A 25,446-nucleotide genomic window follows, 5' to 3' on the forward strand; every position below is an offset into this window, starting at 1 on the left:
GAGACCCATGTTGATGTGATTGTTGCTATTGTATATCTTTTCTATAAAGTGTTAGTATTAGATTATGGTTCAGTTTTGTTGACGACAGTTATTTGAATCCACCACATTTAACATGAGTTTATTTTCCCCACCATTCTTTCTATGTAATGGATTTTCTTTTCCTTAAAACTTGTTTCTATAAAAATGCACACCTTTGTGAACATAAAGATGAGAACAAAGCAGATGAGGGAAATAACTGCTCATATGACACCAGGTCTTCAAGGATAAATCATATACAGGAGGAGATAATGCTAAGTGAAATAAGTCAAGCAGAGAAAGATAATTATCATATGGTTTCACTCATTTATGGAACATAAGAAGTAGGAAGATCGGTAGGAGAAGAAAGGGAAGAATGAAGGGTGGTAAACAGAAGGGGGAATGAACCATGAGAGACTGTGGACTCTGGGAAACAAACTGAGGGCTTCAGAGGGGAGAGGGTGGGGGAATGGGATAGGCCGGTGATGGGTATTAAGGAGGGCACGTATTGCATGGAGCGCTGGGTGTTATATGCAAATAATGAATCATCGAACTTTACATAAAAAACTAGGGATGTACTGTACGGTGACTAACATAACATAATAAAAAATATTATTAAAAAAGAAAGAAAGAAAGAGGATAGACCATCATGCAACATGTAAGATTTTACAGAGTATGATTTGGGAAGGTTTCTGCATGTCAGACAAGGAACAGAGAAGCAGGACTGGTGTATATCCCTGGATTTTGTGTCAAACAAAGAGCAAACCCCAAAGCCCAAGGCAACAAAGGAATGAATGCCACCAAGGAAAGTCAGAGGAGAGCCAGCCTCATCCACTCTCTGGCCACATAAAAACAAGTGTGGTCAAATAAACAGGGCATAGGGACAGGAATGACACTTAGATCAGGGGCCTGAGGTGGACCCCATGAGGAGGCCAGTGGAGCAGTCAGTACAGGCTCCTTGGATTCTGATGTAACATCAGCACCCACTCACTGCCTTTTCCCTCTGCAACTTGGTCTTCTGATGGACTCTTCATTCATACTGTTTTTCCACATGAACAGGCACTGGCTTCTGTTAAAACCACTTTTTCCCCCCCTTTACTGCAGTAGATTCCAATTTTTTTATTGTCCACAGTAAGCATGTGTTTATATTATGATCAAGCATGTGTGCACCTGCAAACACACAAATCTGCATGTATGTACACACACACATACAAAGATGACTGAACAAAGAGAACAACCATTCATATACTAACAGGAAGGAACTATGCTCAACTTTTTACACATATGGACGCAATCTGTCAACCACCTGAGGAGGATGGTACCACTACCTCCACTACTCCAGCGAGAATAACATTTTAAAATGAATTGGTTGTCTCCCCAAATTCAAACAGCTAAGGTGTGGTAGATCTAAGGTTCAAAACTCATTCACTGATTCAAAAATTTTGCATTTAATATCATTTAGAAAAGTCTTTTACAATTTCATCTTGATAAATCCCCCCTATATTTGTGTGTTGTATATTTTCTGGGGTCAACTGTGGATTTGTTCCTTTTGCTCATATTTCTAGTGGATGTTCATACATTAAGGTGTCTTATAAACATAGCACTCCTTTCTCTTTTGGAGAAATTCCTTTTTGCTGTTTTATTAGTTATTCTCGGCATCAAGGGCATATACCTAGGGTTGAAATGCAGCCAGAAGCAGGGAAGCTTTCTCATCATCACGATATCTTGGGGCCCACCTGGGCTTATTTGTCCTTTCTTCCCCCTCTTCCTTTTCTCTGTCTCCTTTTAGGGTTGTTTTGTTTTGTTTTGTTTTTTGTTTTACTTCTCTAAATACAAGACAAAATGGTCACATTAAAATTGAGCACCAAATTATGTGTTCATGGGATTCTTACCACCTGGAATTTGGGTACTTTTCTATATCATGAGGGTAATGATAATTTGATGTTGAGAGCTTAACTAGTATCACTTCTTTCCTAATAATAATTATTATTATTATTATTATTATTATTATTATTATTTTATAATATTTTTTTATTTTGTTATATTAGTCACCATACAGTACATCCTTAGTTTTTGATGTAGGGTTCCGTGATTCATTACTTGCCTATAACACCCAGTGCACCATGCAATATGTGCCCTCCTTAATACCCATCACCAGCCTATCCCATCCCCCCCCCCTCTGAAGCCCTCAGTTTGTTTCCCAGAGTCCATAGTCTCTCATGGTTCATTCCCCCTTCTGTTTACCCACCTTCATTCTTCCCTTCCTTCTCCTAATGATCTCCCTGCTATTTCTTATGTTCCATAAATGAATGAAACCATATGATAATTGTCTTTCTTTCCTAAATATTATAGCTGGGGGCGAGAAGTTCCTGGTAGGCAATGGTCCCAGAAGTCTGCAGTGTGCCAATATGGGACCATTAAAATAGATTCCAGGATGTAAACTAACACTTGGAAATAAGGAAGGGATCCATTTTTATTGATGTGCAAGGAACATGATGTGAATGAAGGATTCCTTGTGTATTGAAGTCTCAGCTGCAATGGGGAGGCCAACTCGTTCCTTGCCCCCCCCCAAGTTGTAACTATAGCATTTCTGCCATGATACTAATGCCTAATTGTGTTAAAAAAAATCATTTTCCCCTAATTTCTAGTCATCATAACAACCACATGGGACCAGGCAATGACACCTGCATTTCAGAATTTCTTCTTCTGGGATTATCAAATGATTCAGAACTGCAGCCCCTCATATTTGGGCTTTTCCTCTCCATGTATGTGATCACAGTGTTTGGAAACCTGCTCATCATCCTGGCCATCATCTCTGACTCCCACCTCCACACCCCCATGTACTTCTTCCTCACAAACCTGTCCTTTGTAGACATTTGTTTCACCTCTGCAATCATCCCAAAGATGCTGGTGAATGTACAGACACGGAGCAAAGTTATAACCTATACAGGATGCATCAGCCAAATCTGTTTTTCCACACTCTTTGCAGGCTGGGACAACTTTCTTCTGGCTGTGATGGCCTATGACCGCTTTGTGGCCATCTGTCACCCCCTGCACTACACGGTCATCATGAACCCCTGGCTCTGTGGACTGCTGGTTCTGGTGTCCTGGATCATGAGTGTCCTGAATTCCTTGTTACAAAGCTTAATGGTGTTGCAGCTTTCCTTCTGTACAGAGGTGGAAATCCCCCACTTTTTCTGTGAACTCCATCAGATGATCCAACTTGCCTGTTCTGACACCTTTCTTAATGACACAGTGATGTACATTTCAGCTGTGCTGCTCGCTGGTGGTCCTCTTGCTGGGATCCTTTACTCTTACTCTAAGATCGTTTCCTCCATATGCAGAATATCATCAGCTCAGGGCAAGTATAAAGCATTTTCCACCTGTGCATCTCACCTCTCAGTTGTCTCCTTGTTTTATTGCACAGTCCTGGGAGTGTACCTTAGCTCTGCTGCTACCCAGAGCTCCCATGCAGGTGCAGTGGCCTCGGTGATGTACACGGTGGTCTCACCCATGCTGAACCCCTTCATCTACAGCCTGAGGAACAGAGACATAAAGGAGGCTCTAATGAGATTCTTCAGGATGGCATCTATAAAAATGACAAGTGTCCTGGTGGTGAAGAAGTGCCCTTGACTGCAGGGCTCAAAGTCACGAATTTTGATCATTGTGAAATAGAATTTTCTCCTATGAATTTCCAAAAATTTCCATTTCTTAGAATTCAACTTCTATTTACAGTTTCAGAAAACTCTGTTTTCTAAGTTTTCTTCTCTGTCTGATATACATACAGTTTTTCCATTTATCCATTTTCATACATTTCCACAGGTCTTCCCAACCTTGGAACAGAAATATTTGAAAATCTTCCTATCATTTACAGGACCACCTTGATTTCTCAAATATGATTTATTCTCAAAAGACATATATCATGCCATGTAAAATTTCCCTAGACTTCCTGAAGGAATAACCGTAGTTGTATTAGTCAGATTAATAAAACTGTACTTGGCGTCTAAGGACATTTATATAATTTCATCATACAGGAAAATACAAAACCACAATTTTCACTTGGGTCTGTTGACATTCTTTTTTACTCCTTAATTGCTCTTCTGGATGATGTAGACTTAATCATCGTCGCCTTTAAGCCTCAGCCAATGGATAGCCATGCTATAGGCTAAGAATGCCTGCAACCCTCACCTGGGCCCACAATAGTTGGGACTGAGCCCTGAGCCAATATTATGGATGAACTGTCCCTTGTCATTAAATTGTTTTTGTTGATGCTGTTAACATATAATTGATGTCACGTTGTATTAATTTCAAGTGTATAATGGAATGATTCGATATTTGTATGTATTGCAAAGTGATCAAAACAAGTCCAGTTAACACGTCACAATAAACAGTTACAAACTTTCTTTCATGATGACAGTTGTCAAGATCCCCTCTCCTAGCTCCTTTCAAATCTACACTACAGTTCTGTTAGCTAGAGTCATCATGCTAGACGTCACATCTCCATGACTTACTCATTTTATAACTGGAAATTTGTACCTTTGGATACTTTTGCCCATTTCACCCACTCCACACCCCCTAGCTCAAGCTACTACCAATATGTTCTGGATATCTACATTTTTGGTTTGATTTTGTTCTTGTTTTTAAGATTCCACACAGAAGTGGGATCATATTGTATTTATCTTCCTATGTCTCACTTATTTCACTGAACTTAATGCCCTCAAGTTTCATCCATGCTATCACAAATGCCCCAAGTATTCATTTTTATGCCGAGTACATTCCATTCTCTATCTATCTATCTATCTATCTATCTATCTATCTATCTATCTATTATCTATCTATCTATCTATCTATCTATCTACTATCTATCATCTATCATCATCTATCGAGAGACTAGAATGATTTCCCTAGACTTCCTATCCCAAGACTTCCTATATGGATATATGACAATTTCTGGTTTATTTGAATTCCAGCATAGTTAAGATCTGGTGTTACATTATTTTCAGGTGTACAATATGGTGATTCAACACTGCCATGCATCAGCTGGTACAGCACACTTTCTTTATCCATTTGACCATTGATGAGCATCTAGGTTGTTTCCATGTCTTGGCTTTTGTAATGATGCTGCAATGAAATGGAGGTGTTTACATCTTTTCAAATTTGTGTTTTTGTTTTATTCAGATAAATGCTCAGAAATGGAATTGCTAGATCATAGAGCATTTCTATTTTTAATGTCTCAAGGAACCCCACACTGTTCCACAGTGGTTGCCCCAATTTATATCCCTACCAACAGTGCACAGGGTTCCCTTTTCTCCACATCCCACCAACACTTGATTCTTGCGTTTTCAATACTGACCATTCCAAGATTCATGAGGTGATATCTCATTGTAGTTCTGATTTGCATTTCACCAGTGAATAGCAATGTTGAGCACCTTTTCATGGACTCGTTGGCCATCTGTATGTCTTCATTGGAAAAATTCAGACCCTCTGTCCATTGTTTATTCAGATCGTTTGTTTGTTTGTTGCTATTGAATTGTATGAGTTGTTTATATATTTGGGATATTTACCCCTTACCAGATACATGATTTGTAAATGTTTTTTGTTTTGTTTTTGACATTTTTTTTGACTTAGACAATCGTCTAAATTTATTTTTTAATAATAATTTTTTATTATGTTATGTTAGTCACCATACAGTACATCCTTAGTTTTTGATATAGTGTTCCATGATTCATTATTTGCATATAACACCCAGTGCTCCATGCAATATGTGCCCTCGTTAATAACTATCACTGGCCTATCCCAATTCCCACCCCCCTTCCCCGAAGCCCTCAGTTTGTTTCCCAGAGTCCATAGTCTTTCGTGGTTCATTCTCCCTTCTGTTTACCCCCCCCTTCGTTCTTCCCTTCCTTCTCCTACCGATCTTCCTGCTATTTCTTATGTTCCATAAATGAGTGAAACCATATGATAATTGTCTTTCTCTGCTCGACTTATTTCACTTAGCATAATCTCCTCCAGTCCTGTCCATGTTGCTGCAAATGTTGGGTAATCATTCTTTCTAATTGTCGAGTAATATTCCATTGTATATATGGACCATGTCTTCTTAATCCAGTCATCTGTTGAAGGGCATCTTGGCTCCTTCCACAACTTTGCTATTGTGGACAATGCTGCTAGGAACATTGGGGTGCATATGGCCCTTCTCTTCACTATGTCTGTATCTTTGGGGTAAATACCCAGTAGTGCAATTGCTGTATCATAGGGTAGCTCAATTTTTAGCTTTTTAAGGGACCTCCACACTGTTTTCCAGAGTGGCTCTACCAACTTGCATTCCCACCAACAGTGTAAGAGGGATCCCCTTTCTCCACATCCTCTCCAAAATTTGTTGTTTCTTGTCTTGTCAATTTTTGCCATTCTAATTGTTTTCTGCCTTTCAGGAGGTGGCCTTTTCATTTTATTGATGTCTTCCTTTGCCAGGCAGAAATTTTTAGTTTGAAGTGACCCTGTGTATTTTTGCTTTTGTTCCCTTGCTTTTGGTGCAAATACTAAAAATCATTGTCAAGACCAATATATTTCTTCTAGGAGTTTTATGGCTTCAGGTCTTACATTCATGTCTGTAATCCATTTTGAGTTAATTTTTGCCTATGGTTTAAGATAATGTCTGATTTCATTCCTTTGTATGTGGCTGTCCAGTTTACCCAACACCATTTATTGAAGATACTGTTCTTTCCTTATTGCATATCTTGCCTTCTTTGTCATAAGCTAATTTTTAAATTGGCTTAATATAATAAAATTAAATTTTATTGCATGGAGCACTGGGTGTTATAGGCAAACAATGAATCATGGAACACTACATAAAAAAATTAAGGATGTACTGTATGGTGACTAACATACCATAATAAAAAAAATTTAAAGATTTTATTTATTTATTTGATAGAAGGACAGTGAGAGAAGGAACACGAGCAGGGAGAGCGGAAGAGGGAGAAGCAGGTTTCCCACTGAGCAGGGAGCCCAATACGGGGATCAATCCCAGGGACCCTGGGATCGTGACCTGAGCTGAAGGCAGACACTTAATGACTGAGCCACCCAGGTGCCCCAGTTTGTCATAAGCTAATTAAGCACATATCTGAATTTATTTCTGGGCTCTCTACTCTGTTCCACTGATCTGTGTGTGTGTGTGTGTGTGTGTGTGTGTGTGTGTGTGTGTGTGTATACGTGTGTGTGTGTGTGTGTGCGCGCGCGCACGGGTATGTGTGTGTGTGTTTATGCCAATATCATGATGTTTTGGTTACCATGATTTTGTAATATAAACTGCCTGCATTTTTGCTCTCCTTTTTCATGATTACTTTGGCAATTTGGCATCTTTGTGATTCCATAAAATTTGTAGGAGTGTCTGTTCTATTTTTGTAAAAAAAATGCCATTGGAATTTTGACAGAGATTACACTGAATTCACAGATTGCTTTTTGTAGTATGGACATTTTAGCAGTATTAATTCTTCCGATCAATGAACATGGAATATATGTCCATGCATTTGTGACAACTTCAATTTCTTTCAGCTGTGTCTTATAGTTTTCAGTGTATGGGTGTTTTTCCTCCTTGTTCAAAAATATTCTTAGGTGTTTTATTCTTATTGATACAGTTCTAAATTGAATTGTTTTCTTTTCTTTTTTTTATTTTATTTTTTTAAAGATTTTATTTATTTGACAGAGATAGAGACAGCCAGAGAGAGAGGGAACACAAGCAGGGGGAGTGGGAGAAGAAGAAGCAGGCTCATAGCAGAAGAGCCTGATGTGGGGCTCAATCCCAGATCGCCGGGATCACGCCCTGAGCCGAAGGCAGACACTTAACTGCTGTGCCACCCAGGCGCCCCTCTTTTCTTTTTTTTTTAATTTTTTTTTACAAATCTTTGCACATTAAAAAACCATTGTATATAATAGAATAACCGACTTTAGAACCTAGAGATATTAGATATCATTAGTTCAGTCTTCTCATGACTAAATAATATTGTGAGATTTCTTTCCCTGGAGATATTTTTGAATGTCTTTTACAATCGCAGGAAGTCAGAGTTGGAAGAGAACTGAGAACTGTGTGAGGCCAGAAATCTCATTCTACAGATGAGGAGCCTGAGACCCTGAGGACGCAAGTGGCTGGATCACGGTGCTGTGATAAGACCCCGGGTCTCTAGACTCTGCAATCTGGGGGTCTCCGCTTGTATAGCCAAGGCTGCTTCTTACTTTCAATTTTGCTTCAGTATTGTTACCCTGGGACAGCTGGGAATTTCTCATAGAATCTGTGAATGTGCTTGTCATGAGACATTAATCTGTGCCAGAATTTAAGATAACATAGAAATAGCCAAAATGTACTTTGGGCAAGAGCCATGAATCCCAGTGGGAGTGGGCTGGGATAAGTAGTTATGTTATTAAAACCTTTCCACATCAAAAGTGTGAGTCAGATTCAATATATGAATACCATCAAGAAGCTACACACAGAGGGAGTTTAATTTTAGTACAAATAAATCACCTGTTTGCACCTCTCTTCAGAAATAAAGGGGGTGGAAGTTGTTATGTCTTTCAAATTAGATTGATTACTAAAAAAGGGAAAACAATCTGGAGGACAGTTGTTTTCCTTGTGGACTCCTGTCCTGTGTACCATCTATTTTTAGTGAAGCTTGAACTTCCAGTTTAAAAGCAGGTGGAAATGGAGACTGTGCCTTTACTCTCCTTTACCTTAGCTGCATTCAGGAAATTCCATGCCTGCCCCTTTCCCCTGCAGGCACCTGCCACAGCTCTTTTCTGAGGCATATTTCTCTGGGCTGGTCTACAGTCCACCAAGGATGGTGGTGGATGTGGGGCCAGAGGAAGCTTCCCGTGATGGTGTACAAAGCTTTTCTTAAGGAGAATGGAAGCCAAAGGAGTCAGCCATCCTCCTGATACTTTGAGCTCCCCTCTTCTGCTCATATTTCTCTAAGAAGCCCTAAGGGAAGAAAAGAGGCTAAGAGATGTACCTTGTGGAGTTCAGAAATTATTCTGCCCACCGTATTCTGGTTTGCTCCTGCCCCTTCCATGTCACCTCCACCTCTCCCTCTGATCCTTAAGGTCCCAAGCAGGGGAGTTTGTGGGTGAATGGAGAGGAGGGAGTGGGTGGGGGTTTGTTACAACCTCCCCTGGACTTTCTGTCTAACAACAGTAAGGACCCTGTCAGAGGGAGTCTTATGGGGAGGGCACATTCCATTCTTGGGAAGCTCCCCATCTAAGCAGAGACACTTCCGAGAGTTTGTGATTTGAGTATACAAATGCAACCGATTTTTGTCTCTTGACTTTATATCCTGCTGAATACGTTGAGGAAGTTATAACGTTTTTTTTTTCTTTAAAACACTTTCTTGATATATAATGACATTGAAGAAGAAGCAGAAGAGTAGGGGACCTTGTTTCAGTTGGTCCCTTAAATTTAGCTAGATAACTCGAATCATTCTGAACACCCATGAATTCAACCAGAGATGTAAGAAGATTATCTGGAACTCTAGACGTAGAAAAGCGAACACTTTCTGCAAGGTAGGATGTGCATAAAAGTGATTCTGAGGGGATATATCAAAAGACAAATGGGGGGGAGGTGCAGTCTAAATTGGATGATCTAACAGCTAGGGTAAATGAGGCAGAAGAGAGAGTAAGTGACATAGAAAACAAGTTGGTGAAAAGGAAAAGAGAGGAAAACAACTAATGGACCATGAGGGGAGGCTTTGAGAAAACAGCAATGTCATAAAATGAAATAATATCAGAATTATTGGAGTGCCTGAGGGAGAAAAAAGAGAGAGAGGGCCAGAAGGAATATTTGAGCAAATCAGAGCTGAGAACTACCTTGGTCTGGATGTCCAAGAGGTAGAGAGGACCACTCTCAAAATCAATAAAAATAGATCAATGTCCCAACATATCATAGTGAAGCTTGCAAATTTCAGAGATAAAGAGAAAATCCTGTCAGCAGCTTGATACAAGAGGTTCCTAACTTACAGGGGTAGGAATATTAGACTGACATCAGAACTATCCACAGAGACTTGGCAGGTTTGAAAGGGCTGGCATGATATAGTCAAGGTACCAAATGAGAAAAAACATGCAGCCAAGGACACTTTATCCAGCAAGGCTGTCATTCCGAATGGCAGGAGAGATAAAGAGCTTCTGGGAGAATCAGAAACTGAAAGAATATGTGACCACCAAGGCAGCCCTGCAAGAAATATTAAGGGGGATTCTGTAAGCAAAGAGAGGCCAAGATTAACATAAACCAGAGGGAAACAGAGACAATCTACAGAAACAGGACTTTACAGGTAATACAATGGTACTAAATTCATATCTTATAGTTACTTCAAATGTAAATGGACTAAATGGTCCAATTGGAAAGTGAGGGGGTGGAGAACCATTTACCATGCTAATGGCACTCAAAAGAAAGCTGGGGTAGCAATCCTCATATCAGACAAATGTGATTTTAAACCAAAGACTGTAGTAAGAGGTGAAGAGGGACACTATCATACTTAAAAGGTCTATCCAACAAGAAGATCTAACAATTATAAATATTCATGCTTCTAATTTGGGAGCAACCAGTTATATGAACCAATTAATAACCAAGTAAAGAAATACATTGATAATACACTAATAGTTGGGAACTTCAACTCGCCACTCACAACATATCATCTAAGCAGAAGAACAACAAGGAAAAAACTGCTTTGAATGAAACACTGGAAAAGATGGACTTCACAGACACATTTAGAGTATTCCATCCTAAAGCAGCAGTATACACATTCTTTTTGAGTGCACACAGAACTTTCTCCAGGATAGATCACATACTGGGTCACAAATCAGGTCATAACCAATACGAAAAGTTTGGGATTATTCCCTGCATATTTTCAGACTTCAATGCTTTCAATCACAAGAGGAAATTTGCAGATAACTCAAACACTTGGCAGTTAAAGATCATCCTACTAAGAATGAATGGGTCAACCAGGACGTTAAAGAATTAACAAAATTAATAGAAAGTAATGGAAATGAAAACACAGCTGTTCAAAACCTTTGGGATACAGCAAAGGCAGTCCTAAGAGGAAGTACATTGCAATATAACCATCTCTCAAAAAATTTTAAAAAATCTCAAATCTCTACCCTAAAATTGCTAGAACTCATACAACAATTCACCAACGTGACAGGATACAAAATCAATGCACAGAAATCAGTTGGATTTCTATACACAAACTATGAGACAGAAGAAAGGGAAATTAAGGAAGTCATCCCATTTACAATTGCACCAAAAACCATAAAATAACTAAAAATAAACCTCACTAAAGAGGTAAATGATCTGTACTCTCAAAACTACAGAACACGTATGAAAAAAAAAACTGAGGAAGATAAAAACAGATGGAAAAGCATCCCATGCTCATGGATTTTAAGAATAAACATTGGCAAAATGTTTGTGCTGCGCAGAGCAATCTACACATTCATTGCATTCCTTATCAAAATACCATCAACATTTTTAGCAAACCTGGAACAAATAATCCTAAAATTTGTATGGAACCAGAAAAGACCACGAACAGCCATAAGAAAGTTGAAAAAGAAAACCAAAGCTAGTGGCATCACCAGACTCAAGCTCTATTACAAAGCTGTGATCATCAAGACAGTATGGTATTGGCACAAAAGCAGGCACACAGACCAATGGAATACACTAGACAACCCAGAAATGGACCCACAACTCTGTGGTCAACTAATCTTCAACAAAGCAGGAAAGGACATCCAATGCAAAAACAGACAGCCTCTTCAATAAATGGTGTTGGGAATATTTAACAGCAGAAGAAGGAAACTGGACCATTCAGTACACCAGACACAAAGATAAACTAATTTTTATGGATGAAAGTCCTAAATATGAAGCAGGAATCCATCAGTATCCTAGAGGAGAACACAGGCAGCAACTCTGTGACCTTGGCTGCAGGAATTTATTGTTAGACATGTCTCTTACAGGAATGGAAACAAAAGCAAATATGAACTACTGGGACTTCATCAAGATAAAAAGCTTCTGCACAACAAAGGAAACAGTCAACAAAACTAAAAGGCAAGCTATGGAATTGTAGAAGATATTTGCAAATGACATATCAGATAAAGGGCTAGTATCCAAGATCTATAAAAACTTCTCAATCTCAACACACAAAAAAACAAAGAATCCAGTCCAGAAATGGCCAGAAGGCATGAACAGACATTCCTTCAAAGAAGACATCCAAATAGCCAACAGACACATAGAAAAATGCACAACATCACTTGTTATCAGGCAAATACAAATCAAAACCACAAAGAAATACCACTTCACACCAGTTAGAATGGCAAAAAATTACAAGACAGGAAACAACAAATGTTCCCAAGGTAAGGAGAAAGGCGAACCTCCAACATTGTTGGTGGGAATGCAAGCTGGTAGAGCCACTCTGGAAAACAGTATGGAGGTTCCTCAAGGAGTTCAAAACAGAGCTACTCTATGACCTACCAATTGCACTACTAAGTATTTACCCCAAAGTTATAAATACAGTGATCTGAAGTGACACCTGCACCCCAATGTTCATAGCAGCAATGTCCACCATAGCCAAACTGTGGAAAGAGCCAAGATGCCCTTCAACAAATGAATGGATAAAGAAGATATGGTTCATATACACAATGGAATATTACTCAGCCATCAGAAAGAATGAATACCTGCCATTTGCATCATCATGGATGGAACTGGAGGGGATTATGCTAAGTGAAATAAATCAAGCAGAGAAAAACAATACTCATATGGTTTCACTCATACTTGGAACATAAGGAATAATGTGGAGGACCACAGTGAAAGGGAAGAAAAACTGAACAGGAAGAAATTAGAGAGGGAGAGAAAATATGAGAGGCTCTGGACTCCAGAAAACAAATTGAGGGTTACAGAAGGGAGGAGGGTGGGGAGATGGGGTAAGTGGTGATGAGTATTAAGGAGGGCACATGTTGTGATGAACACTAGGTGTTATACGCAACTTATGAATTGTTGAACACTACATCAAAAAGAAATTATATATTGGTTAATTGAAAAAAAAAAGAGTCATGCCTTCCCCCCACTGAGCGAGCCATGCACCCTGAGCGGCAACTCTTGATCTCTGGGTCATGAGTTCAAGCTGCACATTGGGCATTGAAATTTCTTAAAACAAAATAGCTTAAGTAAGTAAGTAAGTAAATACATTTAAATACATATATCCATAAAGTCATATTTATATTTTAGCAATGGGGAATTCACTTCTCCCATTCCATTTATGTTCCAGCCATGGAACAGAAGCTCCACACTGACTTTATTTATTTATTTTCTGCTAACAATTAGAGTTGGATTTCACAACAAAATGCCCTTACTCAAGAGAAGAGCAAAGAAGTAATAGACTGACATTCGCTTTCCTCCAAAACAATCATATTGGATAAATGTCTATATCATATTACTATTTCTGCTGTAAGAAATTACCACACTAGAGGCTTCCAAGAAACAAATTTATGCTCTTACTGTTTTGGACGTCAGAACCCTGACGTAAGTCTCAGTGGGGTAAAATCAAGATGTCTGCAGTGTCTGGTTCCTTGTGGATGTTCCAGGAGAGACTATCCTTTCCTTTTGCAGTTTCTTATAGCAAGGAGTTTTTGGCTCATCGTCCCTTATCCACCTTCAAAGTCATTGATGTGGCACCTTCACATCTCTCTCTGATCCAACTACTCTGCCTTCCTCTCCCACATTTAGAGGAACATGGTGATTGTATTAGTTCCCTCTGCATAATCTTGGCCAGTCTTAGTTAAAAGTCAGCTCATTAACAGCCTTATTCCATTTGCTACCTTAAACTCCCTCTTCCTATACACATAACATAGTCAAAGTTTGTAGGTATTAGAATGTGGGCGACTTCAGGAGGCTCTTATTCTGCCTACTAGAAAGTCTTTTCCAAAAGTATTGCATTTAGTGCTACTCAAGGGTCCTTATATAAAAGAAACAAACAGAAATTTATCACAGCCCATAGAATGAGTGCATACACTTGTCTCTCAAAACTTTATGCAAATATATGTGTGTGTGTGTGTGTGTGTGTGTGTGTGTGTGTGTGTGTGTGTGTAGAACCACCTGCACCTTACTCTAACACAGGGCCACAGGCTTGCTACTCAGAGAGTGGTCCACAGACCACGACCTGCAGCATCAACATCACTCAGGAGCTTGTTAGAAACGCTGAACTCCTAGGCCCACCAGCATCTTCTAAAGCAGAATCTGCATCTGAGCCAGAATCCTAGGTGATTCACACGCACTTTGAAGTTAAAGAAGTGCTGGTCTAGAGTGCATTATCTCACACTCTCAATCTGACCTTTGAGGCAGGGTCATTATCTTTGTTGGGAGCTGTCCTGCTCAGTGGAGGTGTTTAGCAGCGTCCCTCAGACATTGCCAGATGTGCCCAGGGGAAAAGAACCACCTCTGGTTGGGACCACTGGCACAGAGATTGAAAACTGGGAGCGTTCTGACAATTCAATCAACACCTATCCCTTTCTGCAATGATAATTTTGAGGATCTCACTAAATTCTTCAAGCCTTCTGTCTCTATAGGGAATGGAGTTCACACTAGTGCTTCCCCACAGAATGGACTTTTATAAAAATTACATCAGAAAATTGCTATAAAGTGCTAAACTTGGATTATGATGAATAAAATATCTAAATATATCTCTTACGATTAACAAAAAATTTATAGTGGCATTTTAATTCCTAGCTCTGAATTTGTGATAGAAAAAGAAAAATAAGTGTGAAATTCCCAATTGTTTTGACAAAATGGTCATGACGCCAAGGAATGTAAGGCCAGAGTTTTATATTAAAAGAACAAACTTATCATCTTTGTTGAAAAAGGGGAAAGTGACAAAGCAGGAAAAAACATCCAGTGGAAAAAAGACAGTCTCTTCAATAAATGGTGCTGGGAAAATTGGGCAGCTACATGCAAAAGAATGAACCTTGACCAATCTCTCACACCATACACAAAGATAAACTCCAAATGGATGAAAGACCTTGATGTGAGACAGGAATCCATCAAAATCCTAGAGGAGAAGATAAGCAGCAACCTCTACGACATCGGCCACAGCAACTTTTTTCATGACACATCTCCATAAGCATGAGAAACAAAAGAAAAAATGAACTTGTGGGACTTCATCAAGGTAAAAACTTCTGCACAGCCAAGGAAACAGTCAGAAAAACTAAGAGGCAGCCCACGGAATGGGAGAAGATATTTGCAAATGACACTACAGATAAAAGACTGGTATCCAAGATCTACAAAGAACTTCTCAAAGTCAATACACAAGAAACAAATAAACAAATCAAAAAATGGGCAGAAGATATGAACAGACACTTTTCCAATGAAGACATACAAATGGCTAACAGACACATGAAAAAATGTTCAACATCATTAGCCATCAGGGAAATTCAAATCAAAACCACACTGAGATACCACCTTAAGCCAGTTAGAATGGCAAAAATTGACAAGGCAGGAAACAACAATTGTTGGAGAGGATGTGGAGAAAGGGGATCCCTCCTACATTGTTGGTGGGAATGCAAGTTGGTACAGCCACTCTGGAAAACAGTGTGGAGGTCCCTTAAAAAGTTAAAAATAGAGCTACCCTATGATCCAGCAATTGCACTACTGGTTATTTACCCTATAGATACAGACATAGTGAAGAGAAGGGCCATATGCACCCCAATGCTCATAGCAGCATTGTCCACAATAGCTAAATCATGGAAGGAGCCGAGATGCCCTTCAAGAGATGACCGGATTAAGAAGATGTGGTCCATATATACAATGGAATATTACTCACCCATCAAAAAGAACGATGTCTCAAAATTTGCTGCAGCATGGACGGCACTGGAGGAGATAATGCAAAGGGAAATAAGTCAAGCAGAGAAAGACAATTATCATATGGTTTCACTCATTTATGGAACATAAGAAGTAGGAAGATCGGTAGAAGAAGAAAGGGAAGAAGAAAGGGGGGTACACAGAAGGGGGAATGAAGCATGAGGACTATGGACTCTGGGAAACAAACTGAGGGCTTCAGGGGGGGTATCGGATAGGCTGGTGATGGGTATTATGGAGGGCACGTATTGCATGGTGCACTGGGTGTTAATGCAAGTAATGAATCATGGAACTTTACATCAAAAACTAGGGAGGTACTCTATGGTGACTAACATAATATAATAAAAAATATTATTATTAAAAAAAAGAGAAAAAGGGGGAAGTACCTTCCTAGAGATATCAGGGGTGTTTCTCCAGCCCAAGTCAATTCTTTGAAGGACTAAAGGGACCTAGTCAGGATCAATTCCTCAGTCTTAAACAGGAAAAAGTGTTCACTCAAAAATGAGATAAAGTTCTGGAAGTTTAGAACTCTGTAAGGCAGAAGTCATAGAAAAAGAGTAAGAAAAACTGGCTTAACCTGGTCTATCACCCGGTCTCCTGTGAGCAGTAATTCAACAGGAAAATTTTCCTTTCTGTCCACACTAGCGTCCCACAGGGAAATCATGTGCCTACAGGTGGGAGGAACAGAGGGAAATGTGCCTAATGAGCAGACCGAACCAGCTGTAAATACTCCTCTGTTGCAGTCCCGCAGCACAGGCAACCTCGGGCTGGACAAGACCTGGTCATCTCTTGTGCAGTCCTGAGTCTGGATGGGGCACTGAAGTCTGAATCATTCCTGCTCTCTTGTCTGGGGACAGAGCTCCATCCTCCATCATCTTACCAACCAGACAGGTAGTTTGATGTCCATGTAGAGACCTTCCTCCGTGAGACCCCATGTAGATGAGTTTTACTGCCCAGTAGGGAACGCAGGAGAAGGTCAAGAGAATGAAAGTCAAGAGCATTTAGCTGAGGTCATCTGAGGACCAATCCAGCTCAATCCAGAGCATAGAGTTTGCTGTGGCTGTTTGCTGGCTTGATTAAGAAATGCATTGATGGATTCATTTATGCATTTCTGAAGCTAAAAACAGAAGTGAATATTGAACTCAGAAATGCAAGGTTCAAACTTAACTACTGAGTGCTAATAACGGAAACCCAATCAGACAGTGGATAGGATGCATAAAAGTAGGACATGAAACCAGGGATCATTGCAGTTAACCAGAGTAGAAAAGTCAAGTATGAACTGTGGAGGGTTATACAGTGAAGTGAGTATAAGTCTTTTCTCTTTTAAGATGGGACATATTAGACTACGTTTCCATACTGAGCAGAAAAATCCAGAGGCAAGAATTTTCGCAGGTACTTCCTCGCAAGAGCAGTACATGAAACCTACATATCACAGTACCTCCTCTCTCTCGAGTATTCAAATGTAATGTCTTACGTGGATTATGTGAAAAAGAGTATGCTAATGAGCTTCCTTTACAATTACCTCATTACCTGTGAGCCTGAATATGGTCTGGGTTAGCTAGCCACTCATTTTTTGGTTGAAAATTATCTGTGGGAGTCCTTGGTGTTTGCATAGTGGGGTCAGAGTAGTTTTATTCCTGTTTTTTATTACATTATTTTGAGCAAAGAACTGCTGTTTATTTAATCAATTTAACTACTTGCCATTTTGTTTTTTTATGTACGTGTAGATGTATTTTTCAGAATGTGTGAGAGTGTATAAACTTTGGTAAAGTCTGGGTTAATCATATATTCACTCCACTGCTTTTTCTAGGATTTTTTTTTCTGAAAAAGTTGATCTGTCACATTAATATTCTTCACTTGTGAATACCGTGTTTCCAAAAAATGAAAGTGAATGTCCTTCTGCATACTTACTGCTCACAAATCACCCATTTTACATATTTCCAGCTAGTGTTCACATCTCTATAGTCCTTATTGTTCCTTGTGGCCTTTATTATTGGATCTATTTGTAAAATAAAATGCCATCACTTGGAGGGGATTCTTCTTGTTATGTTTGACCATGAATCACAGTTCCCTTCCATAAGCACACTTGTCCCATGTCTCTTTATGTGAGATGAAACTAAAACTTTAGATACTGTTTTCTCTCCACATTAAAAGACTTTTTCGTATTCTTCTATTCCTGAGTCATTCACAACCTAACTTATATTTGGACCCATGTGAAATTCACTAAATTATTACTCTTCTATTTTTTATACTTATTTCATGTAAATTCAATCAGTAAACAAATAGTGCATCATTAGTTTCAGACGTAGAGTTCAGTGATTCATCAGTTGCGTACAACACCCAGTACTCATCACATCACGTGTCCTCCTTAATGCCCATCACCCAGTTACCCCATCACCCACGCACCTCTTTTAAATCTTTTTGTTCAGAAGCTGGTTTTGGGTCTCCCTTTAATTTCATTTCAGATGGCTGTTTTGAGCCACTCTGCTTCACCTAAGTACATTTTCGCTGTTCTTCTTTCTTCAAAAGGACTTAATTTCTCTTAAAACTATTTTGTGCTAAGCACACATACACATTCACAAACTTTCAATACAAATGCATACAAAGACATCTATGTGTGTCCTGAGTACTCGTTATGTTCTGGCACAATCTTTTTTCTAGCTTTTCTCCCTCAGTCCTTCTGACTCAGGAGTACTTGCTACAGGACTGTCTAGTCAGCCAGTGTAATGCTGATTCCTTATTTCAAAGTCTCCATGACATTTCAAGGTGTGGCTCTGCCACTTACATTTTTGGTGGTCTTTCATATTTCCCCCCACAAAATTATGATTATATCAATGCTACAAAATAGTTTTAAATAGATAAAACTATGTTTCTCAACCAAAGGTGATTTTGTCTCCCAGGGAACATTAAGCAATGTTCCAAGACATTTTGGGCTGTCACATTGGGGAGGGATGTGTGGAGGGCAGGGACGCCGTAAACACCCTACAATGCACAGGACACAGCCCACCACAGAGAAGGATCTGGCCCAGAATGTCCGCAGTGTGCAGACTGAGAAATCCTGAGTTAAAGCATATCTGTATTTTTATTATTATTTTTTTATTATGATATGTTAGTTAGTATACAGTAGGTCATTAGTTTTTGATGTAGTGTTCCATGATTCATTGTTTGTGTATAACACCCAGTGTTCTCTGCATATATGTATTTTTAAAAAATATTTAACTTTTTACGTAATCTCTACCCCCAACATGGGTCTTGGACTTATAACCCTAAGCTTAAAAGCCCCATGCTATACTGAATGAGTCAGCCAGGCACCCCAAAGGGCATTTGTATTTTTAATATTTATAACTGTCTTCAGAGCCTCCCCAAGGTGCTGTAACACTTTACAATTCTGACAGCAAAATAGAACATACCCCATTGCCACCTGTTTAAAAATTACGACCCAATCATTGTGACAGCCCTTTGAGTGTTTTCTTGGGATGATGGGTGTGAAAGAGCTTTCTTGTTGATTTTTTAAACTATTAGTGATCTCAAGCAAAGATTCTTGTATTTGATTAATTTGTGTGTTATTATTGTATGTGCACATATTATATGCCTATTTATCTGTACTTATCAGCATTTCAAATAATTGTTGTAAATCAGTTTCTCTATTGAGTTTTAGATAAATATTTTTGGACCTAAAATAGTTTATTTTTACTCAGTAAAATATGTCTATCCTAGTTCTGAGTTTCTCACCTTAATTAGGATGGTTTGCCCAACTGTGGGTTTTATATGTATTTTCTAGATGTGCATATAACATGAAATGATTCCTCTTATGCTGAGGGTTTATTCCTTCTGATTTTTGTGAGATGTGTGAGACCAGGAGCCACTGCGCTTCCTTCCATGTAGAAAGCGCTTTGTGCCAACTTCCATCAACAATCCAGTGTTTTCCAACTAAATTGAAATGCAGCTTTGTCACATTTTAAATGTCCATATATAATGAGACCTAACTCCTGATTCAGTCAACACACACTAAAAGAGCATCAGCCATGTCCAGAAATTTCTAAATACGTTTTTATTTCAAGGTCTTGGGACATTTTATCATTTGTCCATGTTGATTTTGTGGAATTCCTGCTCCTGTAGATCCTGTTTCCTGTTTCGTTCTCTAAACTCCCTTCACGGTGTTCAATATGGTGGTACTGAGTCTGCTCCTTTTAACCCCATTTTAGCTCCTCTGTCATTCTTTGTATTTCATAATGTTTCATTTTCTTAAATTTGTTTCCTTACAAGTGCATATAGATTCATACCCACAAGGAAAAAGATGAATAGTGCAGGGGAAGTCCCTGCTCCTTTGGTCCTTACATCAGAGTGACAGACAAGAGCGCGATGAGATAATGTGAGTCCGAAATAATGTCTACAGATAAGTCACATGAAGAGTATTCAGAGTTAGAGGAGAGACTGTCACAGTATGTCTAAGATTTTAGAGTCTGAGGAGGCCTTTGCATGGTGGACAAGGAACAGAACCATGAGTACTTGTGCTCCTGAATTTCTCAAGAAAGTGACTAAAACCCAAAGCCTAAGAATAAGAAATAAACCAAAAAAAAAAAGATGTCACATGAACAGTGTTAAAAGGGCTCACCTCATCCTCTATTGGACCAAATAAAAACCAATTGTTCATGTAAATATGGAAAAGGCACAGGAAAAACAAGTCTAAGGTATCTGCTACCTGATAATAAAAATGCCCAAATATTTGGTGTGTTGGCTTATTCTCTTTACTCATTATTCTCTTGTAATGTTCAATCTGTAAGGTGTTTCATGCCATAAAGATGTCACTACTTTGTGTTTTGGACAAATTTATTTATTTATTTATTTTAAAGATTATTTATTTATTTATTTATTTATCTATCTATCTATCTATTTGACAAAGAGAGAGCAAAGGAGGCAGAAAGGCAGGCAGAGGGAGAGGAGAGGCAGGCTCCCCGCTGAGCAGAGAGCCGGACTTGGTGCTTGATCCCAGGACCCTGGGATTATATCCTGTGCCGAAGGCAGAAACATAACTGACTGAGACACCCAGGCACCCCAAGAACAAATTTGTTTTTGCTCTTTTATTATTTTTGCTGGGTATAAATGGGATGAAACCATGATGGGATGCCAGCAGCACAAAAGAAGACTTCCTTCCTCACAGTCTCTCAGGACAACTGAGCTTATTAGTTCATTTTACTCTCAAGTCCATCTCATTTCTCTCCCACCTGCTCTCTCTGTTTATTGAACACAATGATTTATATTTCTTTACAGACAGGTCAGAAAGTGGCCATTCCAAAATGGAGCCCCAAGATGATTTGTCCCTGGGTTGCTACAAATAGGAATTTCTGGGTACTATGTCTACATTCCTTATGGGAAAGGTAATATGATGTGTATGCATTCATTTCTTAAACAGTGTGTTGAAGCGAGTAGAGGGGAAGTGAGAAAGACATAGAAGTAACACACACCAGGAGGATGTGGTGTGCTGTGTTGTGTGTATGTGACAGTGTGTATGTGTGTATATGTGTCTGTGCACATACAAGTGGGCACCTTGGTGAGTGACAACAGTCCTCAGAGCAGGGATACTTGGCTCCTCTATTACAAGCTGACCCTTATAATTCGTCGGCCAAACTCAATCAACAGATGATATTAAGGAGGGATGTACGATTGACAGGACACTATTGCAATAAGATCATAAAGTGGAAGAAGTACATAGTGTGGACGAGGAAGTCCCTGTGTGTTGAATTTTAGGCAGCTATGAGGCCACATGTTTCTAGGAATTTCACTGCCACCACCTCTTATCAATCTCCCTCTTATCCATTCCCCTCAACACACTGACTTCTTTCTGAGCCTTGATTTTCTGACAGAAGCAGGTCCTCAGGGACTTTGCATTGGCCTTTCCCTCTGCCAATTAGACCTCCTGTCTTCCACGCTCTATTCCTTGAGGTCTCTGTTCAAATGTCACCTTCTTACCCAATCTTGACTGAACACCTAACCTAACACCTCACCCACTCTATAACCACCAGAGAATTGTAGGGGCTTTTGCTATTTGACACCCTCTATTTTATGACTAGGAATCCTGAAACATGGGTGACACTCTATATATTTCTCAGATGCATGAATAATTCCTTATCAAACTGTATAGTACCTGACCTATGGGGAAATCTGATAGTGGGATGGAAATTCCCAAACAGAAGAAGTGGGAAAACCCTCAAGAGGCCCAGATCCATTCAAAAATATTGAAATTAGTTCCTCAACAGGAAAATATATATTGTAGCATTTCCAGAATTTGAGCATTGTGCATTTGTGTGAAAATTAGTCATGTTATTTTCTCCTGTGCTGGTAGTCACCTCCACCACATGGACGCAGGAAACAATACAGGAATTTCAGAGTTCCAGCTTCTGGGATTTTCAGAAAAACCAGAACTGCAGCCCCTCCTATTTGGGCTTTTCCTCTCCATGTACCTGATCACTGTGTTTGGAAACCTGCTCCTCATCCTGGCCGTCAGCTCTGACTCCCACCTCCACACCCCCATGTACTTCTTCCTGGCCAACCTGTCCTTTGTAGACATCTGTTTCACCTCCACCACCCTCCCCAAGATGCTGTGGAACATCCAGACTCAGAGCAAAGTGATCACTTACAAAGGCTGCCTCAGCCAGATGTATTTTTTCATACTGTTTGCAGGATTAGATGTCTTTCTCCTGACTGTGATGGCCTATGACCGCTTTGTGGCCATCTGTCACCCCCTGCACTACACGGTCATCATGAACCCACGGCTGTGTGGACTGCTGGTTCTGGTGTCCTGGATCATAAGTGTCCTGCATTCCCTGTTACAAACCTCAATGGTGTTGAGGCTGTCCTTCTGTACAGAGATGGAAATCCCCCACTTTTTCTGTGAACTCAACCAGATGATCCAACATGCATGTTCTGACAACTCTCTCAATAACATGGTGCTATATTTTGCAGCTATGTTGCTGGTTGGTAGTCCCTTTTTGGGGATCCTTTACACTTACTCTAAGATAGTTTCCACCATACTAGGAATATCATCAGCTCAGGGCAAGTATAAAGCATTTTCCACCTGTGCATCTCACCTCTCAGTTGTCTCCTTATTTTATTGTACCAGCCTAGGAGTGTACCTGAGCTCTGCTGCTCCCCAGAGCTCCCAGGCAAGTGCAGTGGCCTCGGTGATGTACACAGTGGTCACGCCCATGCTGAACCCCTTCATCTACAGCCTGAGGAACAGAGACATAAAGAGGGCTCTGATGAGATTCTCTGGGATGGCAGCTCTGAAAGGGACAATCATCCTGGAGCTGAAGAAGTGCCCATGATGGCAGGGCCCAAAGCCTCAGCCAAATTTTGAGGTTCTTTGTTCAGATTGTGGAATTAGAACATGCCTCTTCTATTTTTTACCTGGAATTTTAATTTTTTTTATTTCAACCTCTCTGCATAGTTTACATAATTCACTTTATTAAGCTTTGTGATAACGCTGATACCCAAGAGATCTTTCCTTTGTCATTTTCCTACTCTCTCAATGTCATTCCTAACCTCAGATGTGAAATATTTGGACATTCTCACTTATTCAAAAGATGACATGAATCTGATAATAATAATTTCTTCTTGAACAAAGTATATCAGAGTGAGTATTATGGCTTTAGTTTGAATACTGAATACTGAATACTACTTCTGTGGAAAATCTACTCTTGGCCACCACAGCTGTTTATGTAAGTTCATAACAGAGAAAAAACTGAGACCATGTGCTTCACTCTGTGAAGCATTCCTTTGTATCTCACTACCTTCCCTGCTCTTTCTGGGAATGCAGACTTTGACGTACTGGTGGTTTTAGCTGATCACGGGGATATGTCTACACATGAGGATCCTGTTATTACACAGCTAATGTCCACCATGCCTCCCATAGTCATTGGAAAAATAAATGATAATAAAAAACACATCTCCAAGTGGAATCTGCACAGAAAGACAATTATGGACAGAATAGATTGATAGAACATGGCCTTAGAATCACACTTGACTTCAAGGATGATGAAGCAAAATTTTAAAGCATACATTTATTGTTATGCAAAATATCTTTTTCAGGCACTTCATCTACCTATTGAATTATGGAATATCAGATTCCATCTGGAAGGTGTATTCCTTACCATGAAAGACTGGTGGCATGTTGGGGGTTTTATTAAATTATTTTCTGGATTCTGGTTGAAAATTTCCAGTGCTCCATATAAATATGATTCCTTCTATTTCCCTAAATGTATTATCTCCCACTCATTTGAAATTTTGCCGTAACCTCTAAATGGGCAGCAAGTGAACACAGTATCATCCACTGTATACATATCATCCTCATAACCACAGGATGACTCACCCACAGGCTTGGATTCCTGTGCAGGTGTGTGATTCAGAGGCACAAAGTTTGGACACACATGCATGTCCTTCCACACCTTCCATGTTACCTCAAAGGGGCCTCAATGGAGTCATTTTTTAATACAGTTTCATGAGATAAACTTGAGTAACAGAGTAATCATGAAGCCTACCCTCAAGTACCAGAACAAATGCTTAGAATAAAAAAATCAGATTATTACAAATGCCAGGAGTTCTGCCTGATTTGATTGTTATGCCAGTTAGCTATTGCTGCATACAAAGCAACCTAAGATAAGATGGCTTATTATAACATCTTTATTATGCAAGGGGATTGCAGGGTAAGGAGTTGTTCCGATCTCTGCAGGGCTCCTCATGAGTCCTTAATCAGGTGTGAATGTATAGATTATATTTCTTTTTGTTTTTGTTTCTGTTTTTTAAAGATTTTATTTATTTGCCAAAGACACAGAGACAGAAAGAGACCACAAGCAGGGGGACCAGAAGGCAGAGGGAGAAGCAGGCTCCCCACTGAGCAGGGAGCCTGATGTGGGACTCTATCCCAGGACCCTGGGATCACGAACTGAGTGGAAGGCAGATGCTTAACCGACTGAGTCACTCCGGTGCCCCTACAGAGTATGTTTCTAAGGCTCATCCATGAGGTGTGTGGCTGAAGTGGTCTTCTGTCTTGAACCAATTTACGACACTTTACTCCTTTACTCCTTTTATATATGTAAGCCAATCTCCTAGTTTACCAAAAAATGAGTTTATCAGATGTGAATTATCTTAAATTAATTCCACTATTTTAACATCCTTTGCTTTTTCACAGTTGGGAGAGAACTCTCCCATTCCATTAGGTATTACTCAGCTAACTGGGCTCCATACCTGACCCCAAGTCATGCACCACTAGAATTTCAAATTTTAATTAATTTATCGGAGCACTATTACATGTGATAAACTGTGCATATTTGAAGTGTACAACTTTAAGAATTGAAAGAGTTATTGAAAAATCATGGGTACATACTGCATGGCTTCATTTCCACAGAACTCCAGAAAGTGCACAGTAAACTATACCAGCTCCTTATGCAATTGTTAGGGTGTAATCCCTCAGCCTTCATTTTCTTCTGAAGGCAAGAATCATAAACATAACTTCAAGGGATGTTGTAAGGCTAGATGAAATGTGTGGAAATAATTTGTTGGGT

At 39.6% G+C, this 25,446-nt stretch overlaps 2 protein-coding genes across 2 annotated transcripts; both read left to right on the forward strand.

Annotated features, from left to right (window-relative positions):
• Positions 1-2,679: 2,679 nt before the first annotated feature.
• Positions 2,680-3,648, forward strand: LOC123785613 (olfactory receptor 7A10-like). Its single transcript, XM_045787442.2, has one exon. It carries the CDS (start codon positions 2,680-2,682, stop codon positions 3,646-3,648), a length of 969 nt encoding a protein of 322 aa, XP_045643398.2.
• An 18,594-nt stretch (positions 3,649-22,242) lies between these two features.
• LOC123796733 (olfactory receptor-like protein OLF4) lies at positions 22,243-23,211 on the forward strand. The gene has a single exon (XM_087866664.1). It carries the CDS (start codon positions 22,243-22,245, stop codon positions 23,209-23,211), a length of 969 nt encoding a protein of 322 aa, XP_087722790.1.
• Positions 23,212-25,446: the final 2,235 nt, after the last annotated feature.

The sequence above is a fragment of the Ursus americanus genome, chromosome 14 (genome assembly GCF_024610735.1).
Source record: "Ursus americanus isolate L20-20 chromosome 14, mUrsAme1.1.p, whole genome shotgun sequence".
Lineage (NCBI taxonomy): Eukaryota > Metazoa > Chordata > Mammalia > Carnivora > Ursidae > Ursus > Ursus americanus.